Source organism: Meriones unguiculatus, chromosome 9 (genome assembly GCF_030254825.1).
Source record: "Meriones unguiculatus strain TT.TT164.6M chromosome 9, Bangor_MerUng_6.1, whole genome shotgun sequence".
Classification (NCBI taxonomy): Eukaryota; Metazoa; Chordata; class Mammalia; order Rodentia; family Muridae; genus Meriones; species Meriones unguiculatus.
Genome location: NC_083357.1, coordinates 10,921,994 through 10,937,538, shown reverse-complemented (window position 1 = coordinate 10,937,538; position 15,545 = coordinate 10,921,994). Strand labels below are relative to the sequence as shown.

General features: G+C 45.7%; 1 protein-coding gene across 2 annotated transcripts in view; it reads left to right on the top strand.

Annotated features, from left to right (window-relative positions):
• Nucleotides 1-15,545, top strand: part of Wdfy4 (WDFY family member 4) — a 228,805-nt gene that overhangs the window by 34,341 nt on the left and 178,919 nt on the right. For both annotated transcript variants that reach the window (XM_021643461.2, XM_021643458.2), the window contains exons 8-12: nucleotides 292-449; nucleotides 1,623-2,075; nucleotides 4,762-4,866; nucleotides 6,992-7,182; nucleotides 13,523-14,100. In XM_021643461.2, coding sequence (XP_021499136.2) covers nucleotides 292-449; nucleotides 1,623-2,075; nucleotides 4,762-4,866; nucleotides 6,992-7,182; nucleotides 13,523-14,100 — 1,485 coding nt within the window. The remainder of the gene's footprint in view (nucleotides 1-291; nucleotides 450-1,622; nucleotides 2,076-4,761; nucleotides 4,867-6,991; nucleotides 7,183-13,522; nucleotides 14,101-15,545) is intronic.

Below are 15,545 nucleotides of genomic sequence, written 5' to 3'. Positions count from 1 at the left end.
CTCCAGTTTCGGGGGCGCCGGCATCCTCTTCTGACCTCTGCAGGCACATACAGTGCAAATATATCCGTGCAGGCAAAATACTCATAAAACACTCATAAAACAGAAGTGAATAAATCTGATTGCACTTCACTGGTGGAAGGCTGGAGTTTGCATTGGAGCGATGTTTATCCAGGGCCCTCTCCTCGCCTTTGGTGCTGATTCCTCCCCGAATGGAGACCTTCTGGTCTTTCTGAGGAGGACTGTATGCAATGCAGCCACTCCCTCCAGGAGCTGACCCTGTTTTTCCTGCAGGTATGATGGGCTGACCCAGGGTGAGGTGGAACCCCACCTCGAGGAGCTCATCGAGCTGGTGATGTGGCTGACAACTTGTGGGAGGGCAGAACTGAAGGTGTTTGACAGTGTCACTTATCCTCAGCTTGAAGGCTTCAAGTTCCATCTCGAGGCTTCTGGTGGGTCCTCCTTGCGTCTCCAGGTAACTGGAGAGTCAGTCTTATGTCCCGGAAGGCTCTGCAGGTTTCTGATTCCATTTGCACCTGTCTATCATGCCACATGGTCTGATGCTTCTGTGACCTTCAGAGACATAACCAGACCCATGGACATTAAATCTCCCCTTAACTGACTTTCCACCTGTGAAATTTTAGCTTTGCGACAAAAAGTTCATTTTGTGTAGCAAGTGGAGGAAATATTGCTTAACAGAGGCAAAGCTGCATGGAAGCATTGGCAAATGTTTGACCTCTAGTGGGTCTGTCCGGAAACCCTGCACAGACATCCCACTTAGGAAAATTTGAAGGCTAAGTCTGAGTTGTCTAGGTTGAAAGGAAGGGGAAGAGTTTAATGGCACAAAGTACTGAGCCAGGAAGAAACAGTGGTCTGAAGCAGCTGGGTGGGTCTGGAGATGCAAGCAGGGGCAGGAAGTGACAGGCTGTGAGGAAAGGCTGAAGCCAGTAATGCCGCAAGCGCCAGGTGGAAAAGGGCATTGGGTGGGACTAATGCAGACAAAGAGGATCAGATGTGATTGGCAGGAGAGAGCTCCAAGTTATTAGCGAATTCAAGGCAGAAAGGGGGCTTTGGACCAGAAGTTCTGGGGTGAGAGAGAGTAAATGGGAGGAAAAAGGCCAAGTGGGTAATGAAAGTGCATCCATTTGCCTGTCTAGAGGACAACCTGACATTGTACCGTCATCTCCATCATCTTTTGGTGGTAGTTGGTGGAAACCGAATCTCCAGGCCCGGCTGTGCTCAGTGGAAGTGTGGTGTGGATCGTCACTTTCCCGTGATTTTAAATAGGAAGAAACTGGTTGGATTGCTTCTGATTGATCTACCTCAATAGATCCCCAAATCTCTACCTTAACGTGCATCTGTAGACAGGGCAGTTAATGGGCTCTCATTGCTCGGTTCAGAGTGGCAGGAGCTGCAACACTTAGCTTCTCTTTGGAATAGATACAGCCCTGCAGCCCCTTCCCTACCACGATGGCTGGAGTCTTGAGATTTCCTGCATGTGTACTCACTGGAACTAAAAAAGAGAAATGTCAGATTCTTTGTGCTGCTGAGAACTCAAGCATGCATTTCTAGACAGGCAGGGAGCTAACTTGCAGAACTGTTTTTTTTTTTTTTTCCGCCTCCAGGGGTGACTGTTAAAAATCTCCAGGCCTTCCAGGTCTTGCAGAATGTTTTCCACAGAGCCAGTGACGCTGTCCTTTGCACCCAAGTGCTTTCGGCCATGAAGACCATGTGGGCCTGGAACCCTCGAAATTTCTTTCTGCTGGAGTGGACACTGCAGCCCATCTCCCAGTTTGTGGAGATCGTGCCCCTGAAGCCCACCCCCGTGCAGCTGCGCTTCTTCCAGCTGCTGGAGACGCTGGTGTTCAAGCTCCTCTACGTGCCCCATGAAATCCTGGCGAAGGTGCAGCGTCTGATCAAGGAGAGTCCAGAGCACCCCTGCACCCTTGTGGCCTTGCAGAGCATCCTCAGGATCACCGCCAGTGACCAGCTCTTCACAGACATCTTCCGGGACTCGGGACTACTAGGCCTGCTGCTGGCCCAGCTCCGGAAACAGGCCAAGATCATGAGGAAGTCAGGTGCCTCTTCAGAGGGGTGGGGAAGCAGGCTGAAGTGGTTGTTAGCTAGGCGGGGCCTGCTACGCTGCAGAGTGACAGAGAATGCAGTATGTGCATCGTGCTGTGGTGGACAGAGAGAGGAGCTCCGGGGCACGTAGCTTCGCAAAGAACAGGCAGTCTCTGAGTCTTCCCCAGAGGTGATAGGGACAGACACCATTTTAAGTGAACTCCAGAAACTGACTCAAGGAATTCTCAAGTTATTGTTGAACATACTGGTGAAAATCATCAGGGAGTCTGATCCTTCAGTACGGCAAGGGGATAGTAGAGCCTGTAGTGGCCTGGGCTTTGGGGGCCCTTTTGGGGTCTGCTGGGGTGTGGCCTGTGGTCTCCCACTGAGAGTAGGTTTTCAGAGCCCTGCTGCCCCAGCATGCCTCTTAGTCTTCAGGGGCTACACACCTACTTTGCCATGGCTCATGCTTGCCCCACTGGGGACACTACACATGGAGCTTTGAAATCCTCATCTCCAAGGATTTTCAGACAGGAGCTAGGTACAGCCTCTTTTCTCCATTCCCTTTAGTTTTATCAAATCTTTTACTCCCTGCTGCCCTTGGAAGCCAGCCTGGAGGGGGGTCAGCAGGACACAGGAATCCAGCTGCTCGCTTCTCCCCACCTTTCCCTTCTCTCCATCCCCTTTGCTTCACTGGTGGGATGGGCCCGGGAGCTTCTCCAGCCCCCGCATGCTTTTGGAATTCAGCATCAGACTTTAGTCAAAAGGGCTCAATCTGTCTGTTTTCTGTTTCTTGGGAAAGAGGAAGCTGATGGAGAGTGTGTTAGTGTGGGGACCTGTCAGTCTTGGCGGGAAGCATGGCTGTGGTATAAGCAGGATGATCTTATCCTGTTACCTCACGTCTACGAGGCCATTCTCTCCTCTGTAAAATGCAGTAGCTATGCTATCGGCCTTGTAAGAATTAAAGGGAAAGCACTCAGTGTTATGTGCGGCATGTAAAAGGTGCCAGGAATTCTCACACATGTTGCTGTCCCTGTCGCTTCAGTCTTGCTCTGTAGAAGACGAAACCTAAGCACCTTCAGGAGTCCAGGGAAGAGCTGAGTCCTACCCCAGAATGTTTACAAATAGGATCAGGATGTAAGACAATGTGTTTCCAGGATGCTTCTGTGTGTCTAGGCCTTTAGTGAGACCCAGCCTTGGAAGCATTGTGCCTCTATACTTCTTTCTCTTGCTTGGTAGTTTGGGTCTGTTTTCCGTTACTATAACAAAATGCCATAGACTGGGAAATTTACAAAGATAGTTTATTTGCATTCCGATGATATAGTCTCAATGCTACCTTCCCAAATAGAAGTTTATTTGGCATATGGGTCTGGAATCTGGGGAGTCCAGTATCATGGTGCCAGCGTACGGAGATTTTTTTTTAATTTTAATTTTTTATTTTTATTATTAATTACCTTTTATTAACCCTGTATCCTAGCTGTATCCCATTCCCTCATTCCCTTCCAATCCCACCCTCCCTCCCTCATCTCCTCCCTGCCCCTTTCCAAGTCCACTGATTGGGAAGAACCTCCTCCCCTTCCATCTAACGCTGTTTTATCAGGTATGGGAAGATGTTCTTGCTCTAGTATAACACATAAGGAGCATAGCACAGTGAGATAGATCAGTCCTGCCAGTTTATACAGCCCATCTTCATGACTTCATCCAATGCTAATTACTTCCCAAAGGATGTAGCTCCAAGTACCTTTAAGGGTGAGTGAGAGACCCCCAGCATAGGGCTTTGGGGAACGCCTTCTAACCATAGCTACCTTCTTGCCTTAAGTAGCCTCCTGCATGAAGTTAACACAGCCGCTCCCTCACTTTCCTTGTTGTTTATAGGGAAGGCAGGACACAGTCTCACTGAGTGGCACCCTAGACAGACGATGCCTTTCTAGCAGCTTAAGATCAGATCCTCTTTTCGATCCAACCCCAGACTTACAAACATTCCCAGAAGAGTTTAGCTCCTCCCGGGAGCCAGTGTTTCCAGTCTCAGTGCTTTGCATTTTTAAATGTGACCTATTGATTCTTCTGCACTCCGCGTCTGGTAAATAAATTCTTCTTGTGCTCATTCATTTACTTATTTTGATTCTCCAAATAGAAGCTAAGCTTGCAATTTGTTTCGGTACTTTCCCAGCACTGGGGATCAGCAGTGGCTGAAGAGACCAGGTCTGGTCCTTAGGATCTAATGGCCTGTCTATCTGTTCCATATCCCCTCATGCCGCTTTTTAGCTCAGGCAATGAGCTAGCAACTGTCTCTTCTAGATACGTGTGGCAGGCTGTATGGGGAAGGTCAGGGTGGCAGGGCTTGCTTTGTTATCAAGAGTGGTGTTTCTTGGAGCGTGGTTGCTGCAAGAGATCCATCGGCCTTACCTGGGAGCATGTTAGAAACAAGAATTACGCAGCCTCACTCAAGTCTAGCCCACCAGCTCTGAGGAAGGTACTCAGCATAATCCTTTGACTCTCCAGATTTCCGATATGCTCAAGCTGGAGAGCCACTGAGGTTAGGGTTTCCAGGTTGTATCTTCAGAGTTGGGATGCATCCTCCCTTCTAATGGAAGCACTGCACTCATGTCTCCGTATGAAGGCAGGACACCAAAGGAGGAAGAGGTTGTGGGTTGTGCCGTGGAGACTTCGTACATATTTATTGACTCTTAAATGTGACAGGAAAGAAAGAGTCTAATCCCGGTGTGAAGGATCCAGAGAGGGAACTCACCTGTGTGATGCTGAACACTGTGGTCACACTTCTGCAAGGCTCTGTTCGCAATGCAGGTAATCATAGCTCTAACCTTACCCCGTCAGTCTTCAACAGAACACGAACTATGAGTCACCTATGACAGTTCAAAGGTGATCCAATAGTTGGTAACAGCATGGTGGCTAATGTTCATGTCCTGGTTAGTATTTAGTGATCAGCTGTAAAATATACAACTCTGTTGACTCTTGTTGATATTGTATAGTAAAGTTGGTGGATAAAGAAATGTTGCTTAATATAGCATTTTCTAAATTAATGAGGCTACAAAACTCCTTTCCTTTCTTTTAAAGTAAAATGCAGTGTCACCCTGCTTCATTGAGTAGAGATGCCTTTTATAAACCATAAAGTGAAACACTAAAAACATTAATCCTTCATGTTTTTCTTTAAAAAGAGATTTCTCTCCACAAGGAGAGCAACAGAACCAAAAAATCTGAGCACAGGGGTCTTTCCTGAGACTGATACTCCAACCGAGGACTATGCATGGAGATAACCTAAGACCCCTGCACAGATGTAGCCCATGGCAGTTCAGTATCCAAGTGGGTGCCATTGTAATAGGAACAGGGACTGTCTCTGACATGAACTGATTGGCCTGCTCTTTAATTACCTCCCCCTGAGGGGGAAGCAGCATTACCAGGCCACAGAAGACAATGCAGCCACTCCTGATGACACCTAATTGATTAGGATCAGAAGGAAGGAAAAGAAGACCTCCTCTATCAGTGGACTTGGGGAGGGGCATGCATGCAGAGGGTGGAGGAAGAGAGGGATTAGGATGGGAGGAAGGAGGGAACCATGGGGGGGGATACAAAGTGAATAAAGTGTAATTAATAAAGAATAAAAAAAAAGAAAAAAAAAGAGATTCCTTTTTGTATATCAGTATATGGCACGAAGCAGATACATAGTTCTGCCAACAGATTTGGTGATTTAGATACAAAGGACACTGAGGCCCTTGTAGAGTGACTATGCTACGTGGAAAAGCCTGCTATTCCATTTTAGCACAGGAAAGCCTGCAAAATTGTGCCTCAAGTCCTGGTCAGAATTCACATTTCTGGGCTGACTCTCAGACATTGGATTGGTAGTAGATGGAGGTCAGTCTCAGGAATCTACTTTTGAGCAGGACTCTCAGCATGATTTCCATTTAGAAGGAGTATGGCTATGATTTGAGTGTCATGACTCAGGACCCTAAGGGCATAAATCCACATTAAGCTCTTTGGTCAAGTCAAAACTGAGTCTTTACTCCATGAGAATGAATCCACATGCCAGTCCTTGGCAAGAAAAGCCTGAGATTGCCTGTAATAAAAGAAAAGCATAATTAGATTCCTTTAATTTTCTCCCCAGGAAAAGACATAAGAAATTAAATATGTCCCTAACTTAAATTCTGGTTTGTGTTCTATAAACTTTCGGTAGAAGATAGGATTCCAACCCCAGGAAAGAAGCTATTCTCAATTGATAGCTCCTGGGAAAGGAAAAATCAGTTTTGTTTTCAATGGAGTGACAGCGGGCACATCAAAACACCCTAGGGCAAGCCCCGCGCTCAGGAGTAGTTGGCCAACAATACCGACACAACTCAGACTCCATGTTTTTGGGGGTATTTTTGGATATTTTTTGTGGGTTTTTGTGGGTATTTTTTTTGAGAAAAATATCTAAAATTGGGTAAGTAGGTAGGTAAGTTTAGGAGGGGGAATAATATGATCAAAATATAATATATAGAATTCTCATAGAATAAGCACATTGAAAAAAGAACCTTAGCAGAGAGGATAAAGAAGTGGTTAGGGAATGAAGGTAAATAGATGGGCCACTCAAAGGCTGTATAATACATGGTTATTAACTTTAGTCATTATGTCACACCATGAGTCTTTTGAACTTATTTTATCCTATCTTGAACTTTTGCCCAAGCGAAGATGTTAGCAATTTTTTTTTCTTCCTCAAAATAGAATTTCCACCGATGAAGAATACAGTTTTTCTTCTTAATTCTTCAGCACCAAAGTTTCTCTTTCTAATTAATACATTATGGGTGTTGATAAAACCATTTACCAAAAGAATGAAGTGTAAAGTGCTTGGGAAGTTGAAAGCGAAAGCCTTCTTTGTGATGGAGTTGCAATGCCAGGGTCCACCTTTCCTTAGCCCTGTCCTCTGTCTTGTCCCCAGTTGTCCTTAAAGATCACGGCATGGTGCCCTTCATCAAGATTTTCCTGGATGATGAATGCTACCGAGGGGCCTCACTCAGAATCTTGGAGCAGCTCTCAATCATCAATGCAGAGGAGTACATGAGCATCATTGTGGGGGCTTTGTGTTCGTCTACTCAGGCGGAGCTGCAGCTGAAGCTGGATCTTCTCAAGGTGAGGTCAAGTCCTTTGTAGTTGGCTTTCTCAGGTCCATGCACCAAGTTATTTGCCTTTGTTCATGCACTGGTCCATGGTGTTGGGTAGGTAGATAGTTGTGCCAGGCAATTTTAGCTGCTGTAAGTAATAAGTACCATATGCTTAGCTGCCTGACAAATAAGTTTCTTGAGACAAGGTCTCATGTAGCTCAGGCTGGCATCAGACTCGCTATGTAGTCAAGGATGACCTTGAGCTTCTGATCCTACTGCCTCCACCTCCTTAGTTCTAGGAGTTCAGAAATCTGGCCTTAATTTTTTTTTTTTTTAAATGGAGATTCCACAAGTACTTGGGATTGCAATTCAGGAACAGCTGTCACTCGGGGACTTAACTCAGCTGAAAGATAAGGGGAGACAGGCTAGAGAGAGTGACATAAAACATCTCATTCAGGCTGTGAATTAGCATGCTCTAGCTTCTTTTCAGTTTTCTTTAGACAGACTTTTGAGCAGGACTCTATCAGCTGCAGGGGGTGATGGGAAATGTAGTCCTTGGACAGTCAGCAACTATCCAGCACCACTGTATATCATGAAAGCGGGGTGTGAGTTAGTGGTGGCCTGACAGGTACTCTGTTGACTCTATTTACTGAGCATCAACCAATGATCAGGTCTGGTGAGAGCTCTTGGGACACACACGATGATGAGACATAGCTCTTGCTACTTGGGAGCTTAGGAACCCATGCTCATAGTACATGAGTGCTGATCCAGACCTCAGGGAGGGAGGGGCTCTGCATAGATACTTCGTGTCTATAGGAGGCTGTGTGAAGAGGGTAATGGGAGAGTCTGTTACAGTTTAACCTGGTCCGGGAGCTCATAGGGGAGAGTGTGTAGCTAGAAAGGAAGCTAAAGGGACCCAAAGCTGCAGGGACAGGGGCACAAATGGACTACCAAGTCTGAGTTATCACGTTTGTATGGTACAGAGAAGTATTATTTTTGTAATATTGCCAATAATTATCAAATTATCCTAAAGTAGTCAAGAAATATATACTATGTTAATTTATCATCCTTTTATAATTTTTTGCTTTATTCTTTTGTGCTTTATTTCCTTTATTCTTTTGTGCTTTATGCTTTTTAAACATTTTCTTTGAGAGCTGGTGTGATGGTACATTCCTTTAGTCCCAGCACTCAGCGTGAAGTGGCAAGCAAATCTCTATGAGTTCAAGGCCAATCTGATCTATACAGAGGCCCAGACAAGCCAGAACTATAAACATACTGAGACCCTGTGTTTAAAAAAAGAACAAGAACAAAACAAAATGAAAAACCTTCTATTTATTTCTTGTCTTTTCAGTTGTAAGCCTGAGTCTTTAATGGCTGTGTCATCAATTGCTAGTTAAAAAAACAAAAACCAAAAAACAATTCTCTTTAGTTTTATGCTGTTTGAGTGAAGGGACATAAATGCAAGTATTCCTGTGTAGATTTAAGCAGAACTTGTCACCTCTGTGTATGACACAACCCAAAAGAAACATCTTCTTGTTTCCTGAACTTGTCATATCTGGTTCCTGAGGAACGTTAGGAAAATTATGAAATTGCTCTGACTCCAAACCTAATGGGTTTGGCATTGGTTCTCTCTCCACTATCCTTTCTAATGCATGGAGTGTGGAGTTGGGTCTTTGTCTCCATTTCTCTGCAGAGTCCATGCTAGACATTGAGGGAGTTATTCCTGTTGCCACATGGCCTCACCTGAAGAACTAGGAATAGCCACAGAATCCCAAGAGGCTCCAGGGAGAATGACTCCATGACCATACTTATGAATTTCAAGGATGATAAGAACTCAAGTAGTGATTTAATTACAGTGCAAAAAGTGAGCGAAAGGAAATAATAAACACAAAAGAAAGATGTAGGTCTTTTGAAAGCACATTAATGCCATAATGATGTGAGCTACGACAAAAGTAGTGAATGCTAGAGTGAGGCTTTATGGTAGAGGGTTTACCCAGCAAGCAGGAGGCCTGGAAACCCACTACCTACCACCAGAGAAGGGCAAAGAATTTGTTGAAAAGTAGTGATGGGAAAGACCTGAGATTAATATGGGCTGGTCCTCTCCTGTTTGAAACAGAAGCATGCAGAGGGCTGCAGAGACTACTGTCACTCAAATGATAAGCCTGGCAGCTGAGAATGGGGCAACTGCTCCTTGATGTCAAGCTTCTGTTAGATGGATTTGAGTGTTCTGATAGGAAGCGGGAAGGTAGAACCACAACCGGGACTTTGGTTTTCCACTGGGTAAAAAATTATTTCTGATATGTTCATAGTAAAATCTAGACTGACCCATAGAGAAGAAAGCTACGTTCTGACTCTTCTGGGAAACAGAAAGGAGCTTCCCATCCTTCATGGAGGGCGCTCTGTCTTGTTCAGAGAGAGTTCATCTTGTTTACTCTGCAGCCCAGAGGCGTCTTATTGGAGTGCTAGCCCCTGGGTAATAGGACGGAACTTCTAGAATTAGCAATGCAAAGCCATTATGGTGTTTTACAGATTCAATATAATTTCAGAATTGCAGCACCAAGAGAGTTCATAAGGAATGAGCCTTCTGTGAGCTCATTGAACAAAGTCAGAGCCACAGGCTCCCCTGCCGCCTTCTCACTCCCAGGCTCTGCTGGGCAGTTAGGAGGCCTCAGGAGCTGCCGACACCCTCAATGGACTAGGACTGCTACACACTGCTGTGCGGTGGGAGAGAGGGGTGGGTCCCCAGAGCCTAGCCTGGATTCTGAGTACATGAGTAGTAGCTAGTGAATGTTCCCTGAAATCGGATGTGGGATCTGTGACTGTTTTAAAATCATCTGAGAGATCCTTGCAATTTCGCAAACATCCACGTGAAACAAGCTCTCTTTGGCTGGATCACTACTTCAGACCTTAAAGGCTGGCTGTGCCCATGCATTGGGTTTACATAGAGGGTCAGAGAGAGGATGAGGGGACCCATTATGGAGTGTTGGGGGCCAAGGCAAGGAGGCAGGCGGTGTCCTTCCCAGTGAGGTTTGCAATCTCTGGAGGCCACTCACATCGCACATATGAGGACCACCTCAGAGTCGATGTTTCCAGAACCCAGCGGCACCTCCGCATCAACACCAAAGCTGTGCGACTACACCACCAATTCTGGCAAAGGATAACTAAGTTAAAGGATAATGTAAGCAAATGAATTTCCTCCCTGTGGCCAGGGGGACTGTGATTGGGTTATGCACAAATTCAGATTGATTTGCTAATATACATTTAGCTGTTCAACTCTGAGCTTAATCACATTACCTCACCAGTCTTCCAGCATGACACATGGAAAATTATGAGGAATAACAAATAATAGGATGTGAAATAAATCCTGTTAGCCCTAACACAGTTAGCGCCATGCAGCAGACATCCATTTTATAGATTCAGGCCAGAGGAATACTAACTCAGAGCCGATGACACCATAACTGAGTTAAGGACGAGAAAATGCGCTTAAGGCTGACCTTTCTTGAAATGTGTCAGCCCTATCCTGATTACTTTGACTTCTGTTGATTCAATTTATTCTTTTCTGCAGACTCGGAACCCTGTGTGATACATTATCATGCAAAGTTGAATGACAGTAATGGAGACCCCTCCTCCTAGGGCCCCAGCTCCTGACTAATCATTTCCCGAAGTCCCGAAATATTTATTTTCCTTTATGATAGAAATGTTTCTCTTTAGTTGCTATGAAATTAAGCCTTTGTAATTGGATTTTGGACTCTTTACTTTATGACTCTGCAAATATGAAATTAACCCCATCCCAAGAAATAATAGAGCAGTCTACATTCTAATGAGATTACCCCCATTTTAGATAATGACCCAGAATTTAATAAATCGAACAAAGCAACAATTAAGGGCAGCCATTACTCCTCCCCCTCCCAAACAGAGGGAAGAAAGTAGCCATCTAGGTAGACACCCACTGAGAAGCACAGATCATGGGTAAAGATTACTGTTGGACTGATTATCCTGTAAAATATCTGTTCTTACCACTCATGGAAGGATGGATGGAACTCTTCTTAGCTATGTCTGGCATCAGGTTGGACCACTGAAATTTGCTTCCTGTGGAGACCAGGGGATGTTCCATGGCCATCCAAGTGCTCAGACAAAGAGCTACAATGTGTTAAGGCTTCCGCTTTAATCATTCTTTCCTCTTGCATTTGCTTTGGCCTGTGCCATGTGACAAAAGCTCTTTCTTCATTCCTTTTGCTTGAAGCCTTCCTCCTAGTGGTCATGAGCCACTAGAAGCTCTCATAGAAACTGTTTGATGTCATTACTTATGGGTTTTCTAATGTCTTGGTGACTGACTTATTTTTTTTCATGGCATGTATCGCATGACCAGGCACAAAGTCAGTCTCAGAGAAGTAGACTGATTTGCATGCTCATATGCTGTGTGGATTATCACTTAGAAGGAAGAGGCTAAAACTTATGCCCATTTCATAGTTAGTTTCCTCTTTAGCTGAGGAAATACTTAGTTCATGCACAGAGGGGTTTCTAGAGATAATGGCAGGTAGCTGTGACTGTCTATAAGACAAGGGCCTTGGGCAGTGTGTATCGTGAGCTTTTATATTTCCTGAGCATCGCCCTTCTGGGGTAACCTTGTTCTGACCCATGACACATACTTCTCTTGAAGGACTTGTCTGTGCCTTGTGCTTTTGAGCACAAGATTTCTCTGTCTCTTGACTTTTCACCTATCAGGCTTTGGTTCGTCATCTTAAGCCATGTGATTAAGTCACAGCATTGGCTCTTGGCCCAAAGTGGGAGTCATTTTTTTCATTTTTGGCCTTTGAACTGTATCTTAAGCGTCCAGAGTTGATTCTGAGCTATGTCCCTTTCCTTGATTCAGCACAGCGTTAACTTTTTAAAAGAATAAAGCACTTGAAACCTTGAAATAAAGCACTTGAAATAAACTTGAAATAAAGCACTTTCCAGAGCCTACTACACAAAGGCCATCCGCCATCCAAACGCGTGATGGCCAGTCTCAGATGGGTTCCAGTGCTATCTTTCAGGTCAATGCCCAGGACCATAGGATTAAATATTTGTGTAAAGTTGTGCATACCTATTTCATTCCCCCTCTCCCTATCTTTCCTCTTTTCTTTCTTCTCTTCCATGTGAGGAACATCTATTATGCAACAGGCACTTGTGGGCAGTGAATGTACTTTTCAAGTGTTCTGTGAAGGTTTTATTTTACAGAGAAATAAATTTGCCTGTAGACAGATGTCTCAGCCACCTGGAGGGTGGTGGATCATGTGTGTGCTCTGGCTACTTGAGCTAAATTTCCCACGCAGGGTCTAGCCTGTCTGCTACTCAAGCAACTTGGATATTATGATTTATAACTGTATAATCCTATGATTTATAACAGCAGATAGTTACAGTTAGGAAGTAGCAACAAAATAATTTTATGGTTGAGGGTCACCACAACACGAGGAACTATATTAAAGGGCCACAGCATTAGGAAGATTAGGAACCACTGCTCTAGAATGAGTTTTGACCCTAGCCCACAGGTTTGTCCTGCCTTCTGGAGAGCCTCATCTTTACAACCTGCTTCTGGGCACAGTGCCTTTCCTCTCTCTCCTCATGTGTCAAAGCCCTGCTGCTTGTGTGGAGAAGGAGATGAAGACTAAAAAGCCGAAGCTGTACCATGTCACTGTGTGTCTTCTTTACATTGGAGGGCCAAAACTTGCCTCACTTAGAGAGTTAAATGCAGCTGAGTTCTCCTGGGATAAGTCTACTGTGGCTCCTTATCAAATTGAGTCCCAGTTTGGTAGAGAGCTGAGGCAACTTTCTCTCAGGTGCAGTCGTGTGTGTGTGTGTGTGTGTGTGTGTGTGTGTGTGAAGAGTTTTGTTGTCAGAATGGGTGAGGCCTAACTCTAGAGCAGTGGTCCTCATCCTTTCTAATGCTGCTACCCTTTAATATAGTTCACCATGTTGTGGTGACTCCCAACCATAAAATTACTTCGTTGTTACTTCATAACTGTAATTTTACTACTGTTATAAATCATAATGTAAATATCTGATATGCAAGCTATCTCAATTGTGACCTCCCCTCCCCCCAGAGGAGTCACAACTCATAGGTGGAAAACTGCTGTGAGGGAAACACATTTATGTAAAGATGGTGGCAGGTAAATGGACCTTGAAAGGGTTTTAAGGAAAAGCACACGAGGGCATCCTAAAGTAATAAGAACATGAGCAAGAGTGACATCACAGTGTTTAAGAACTGCCCACCTGGCTTGCCTAGTTTCTGCACGGGGGACAGACAGCACTGCTCCTGGACAGATGTGCTTGTACGTGGTCCCGACTGCCTGCTGGATTTCACTCATTTCCTTTGCTTGCTCTTTCAGTCTCTGCTCCGGATCCTGGAGACCCCCAAGGGCCACGCTGCATTCCGCGTCTCCAGTGGGTTCAATGGACTGCTGTCCCTGCTCTCAGACCTGGAAGGGTCCCTCCAAGTGCCTGCAGCGCCAACATGGGGTGCAGTGTCCCCCAGCCGGACCCTGGAGCTGGTGTTGCACACCCTTTGTGTTATGTCTGCCGCACTGCACTTGGACCCGGTCAACGAGCACTTCTTCAGGAGCAATGGGCTTTTTGAGAAGCTGGCTGAGGACCTCTGTCTGCTGGGCTGTTTTGGGGCCCCAGATGAGGGTGGTGCCCAGCAGCACTCTCCCTCTGACATGCAGAGCAGACCCTTCATGGATTTGCTGAGCTCTGCCTTTTCCTCCAGCTGCCCCTTCCCACCCAGGGTGCAGAGCTGCCTGCAGATCCTCAGCTTCCTAGAGAGCATGGCCAGCGGCACCCTCCACCTGCGCAGGGACCTGACTGAGCCAGCCAGGGCTGTCCACGAGCCTTCTGTGGATGCTCAAAAGGGAGAGGCTGGGGGCCGCCAAGGCAAATCAAAGCAGTGGCCAGACCTGGAGGAGAGGTTAGAGTGGGCAGGCTGCTTCTGTTGTGGGTCACCAGAGTGTCTGTCATTATTTCTTTCTTATACAGATGTCCCTGTGGATTTAATGGGGAGGGAGGTCAAGATACAGACTGCGTGTGCCAGAGAGTTGACAGGCTTTAAGTCACTTGGGAGGCTCCAAGCTCCTCTATCTTGGGAGCTTATAGCAAATTTGACCCAAGTCAGCCTAGGGATGGAAGAGTCTGTGAATTTGGACAAGAGCCTACAAGGCTTCTGGATGCCTGGAAGGCAAGAGCAGGTCTCCATGAAGACAGCCTTTCTCCTCAGGGTCCCTCTGTGCTCCTGGGCATTGTGGTGTTTACGTGGGTCTTCCCGAGTGTCCAGGCTACCTTGGCTTCTGTGGCTTTGTCTCCTTTCAAGAGTGCTGCCAGGGGAGTGGGTGAGCTCTTTCAGCTTGTTAGGACCCAAACACAGGGTTCAACCACAGGGCTCTTCCTTGTCTTTTGTGCTACATCCACTTTTCTTAACATAGACTGCTTTCCTCTTTCCACAAGCAACACTTCTCACTGACTCAGACTTGTGCAAAACAACATTTGACTTTAGAAGAACATAGTTCCACTGCGGGAAGGAATGTGAGATCCATTGCTACCCATTTTGGAGTGGGAGGGGAAATGGGAGATAATTTCTCAGTAGTGGATGTTCTCTTTCATTTCGTACAAGCAACAAAGACCGATGACTTTAACTCTCTGGTGATGTCTATATTTGGAGACACTACAGTTTGTCCTGAGAAGGTCCCCACTTTCCAGAGGCGAGAGTGATGGCTGTTAAATCTCCATATACTGATACAATCATGAGACCTCTTTTGTTTTGTGGATCATTTGGTCTATTGAATTTTCTCTTTCTAATCTTGCATCTTGTCTGTGGTGATACCACCGCGAGCATACCCACTGCCTGACCAGCTGTTCCTGGGAGAAAGTATGCTTTTTACTATGTTGTCCAGGCTAGCCTCAAACTTCTGGGCTCAAGATAACCCCAGCCTTGTGTGTTTCCAGGAATGCGGGTGTGTGTCAGCAGGCCCAGTTGTACTCTTAGCATCTCTCTTCTGCTAGGTTGTCCTGCCTCTCATCTCAAATGACCTGCAGAGTGACTTCCTTGTCTCTCCTTCCTCCGGCATTTCGGCCGAGGTTCATTTTTAATTTGTCATTTGAACGGTGTTTGGCATTTCTTGTTTCTTTGGCCTCAGTGTTCTGTTGCCTTCTGACTTGTCCTTATTATTCTCTCCTTTCGGACTTATTTGGGAATCTTTTTCTTGCCTTGGGTGGTTAGGAGACTTGTCTGTCTTCCTTCAAATCTGTGCGTTTCTCTGCCTTTTGTAGTCCACGTTTGGTACCATCGGTGTTTTGCTGTTACACAGTGTTGTGTTTTCCTGCTTCCCTTGGTGATCTGTGCTTGGTGGCTTTGAACTT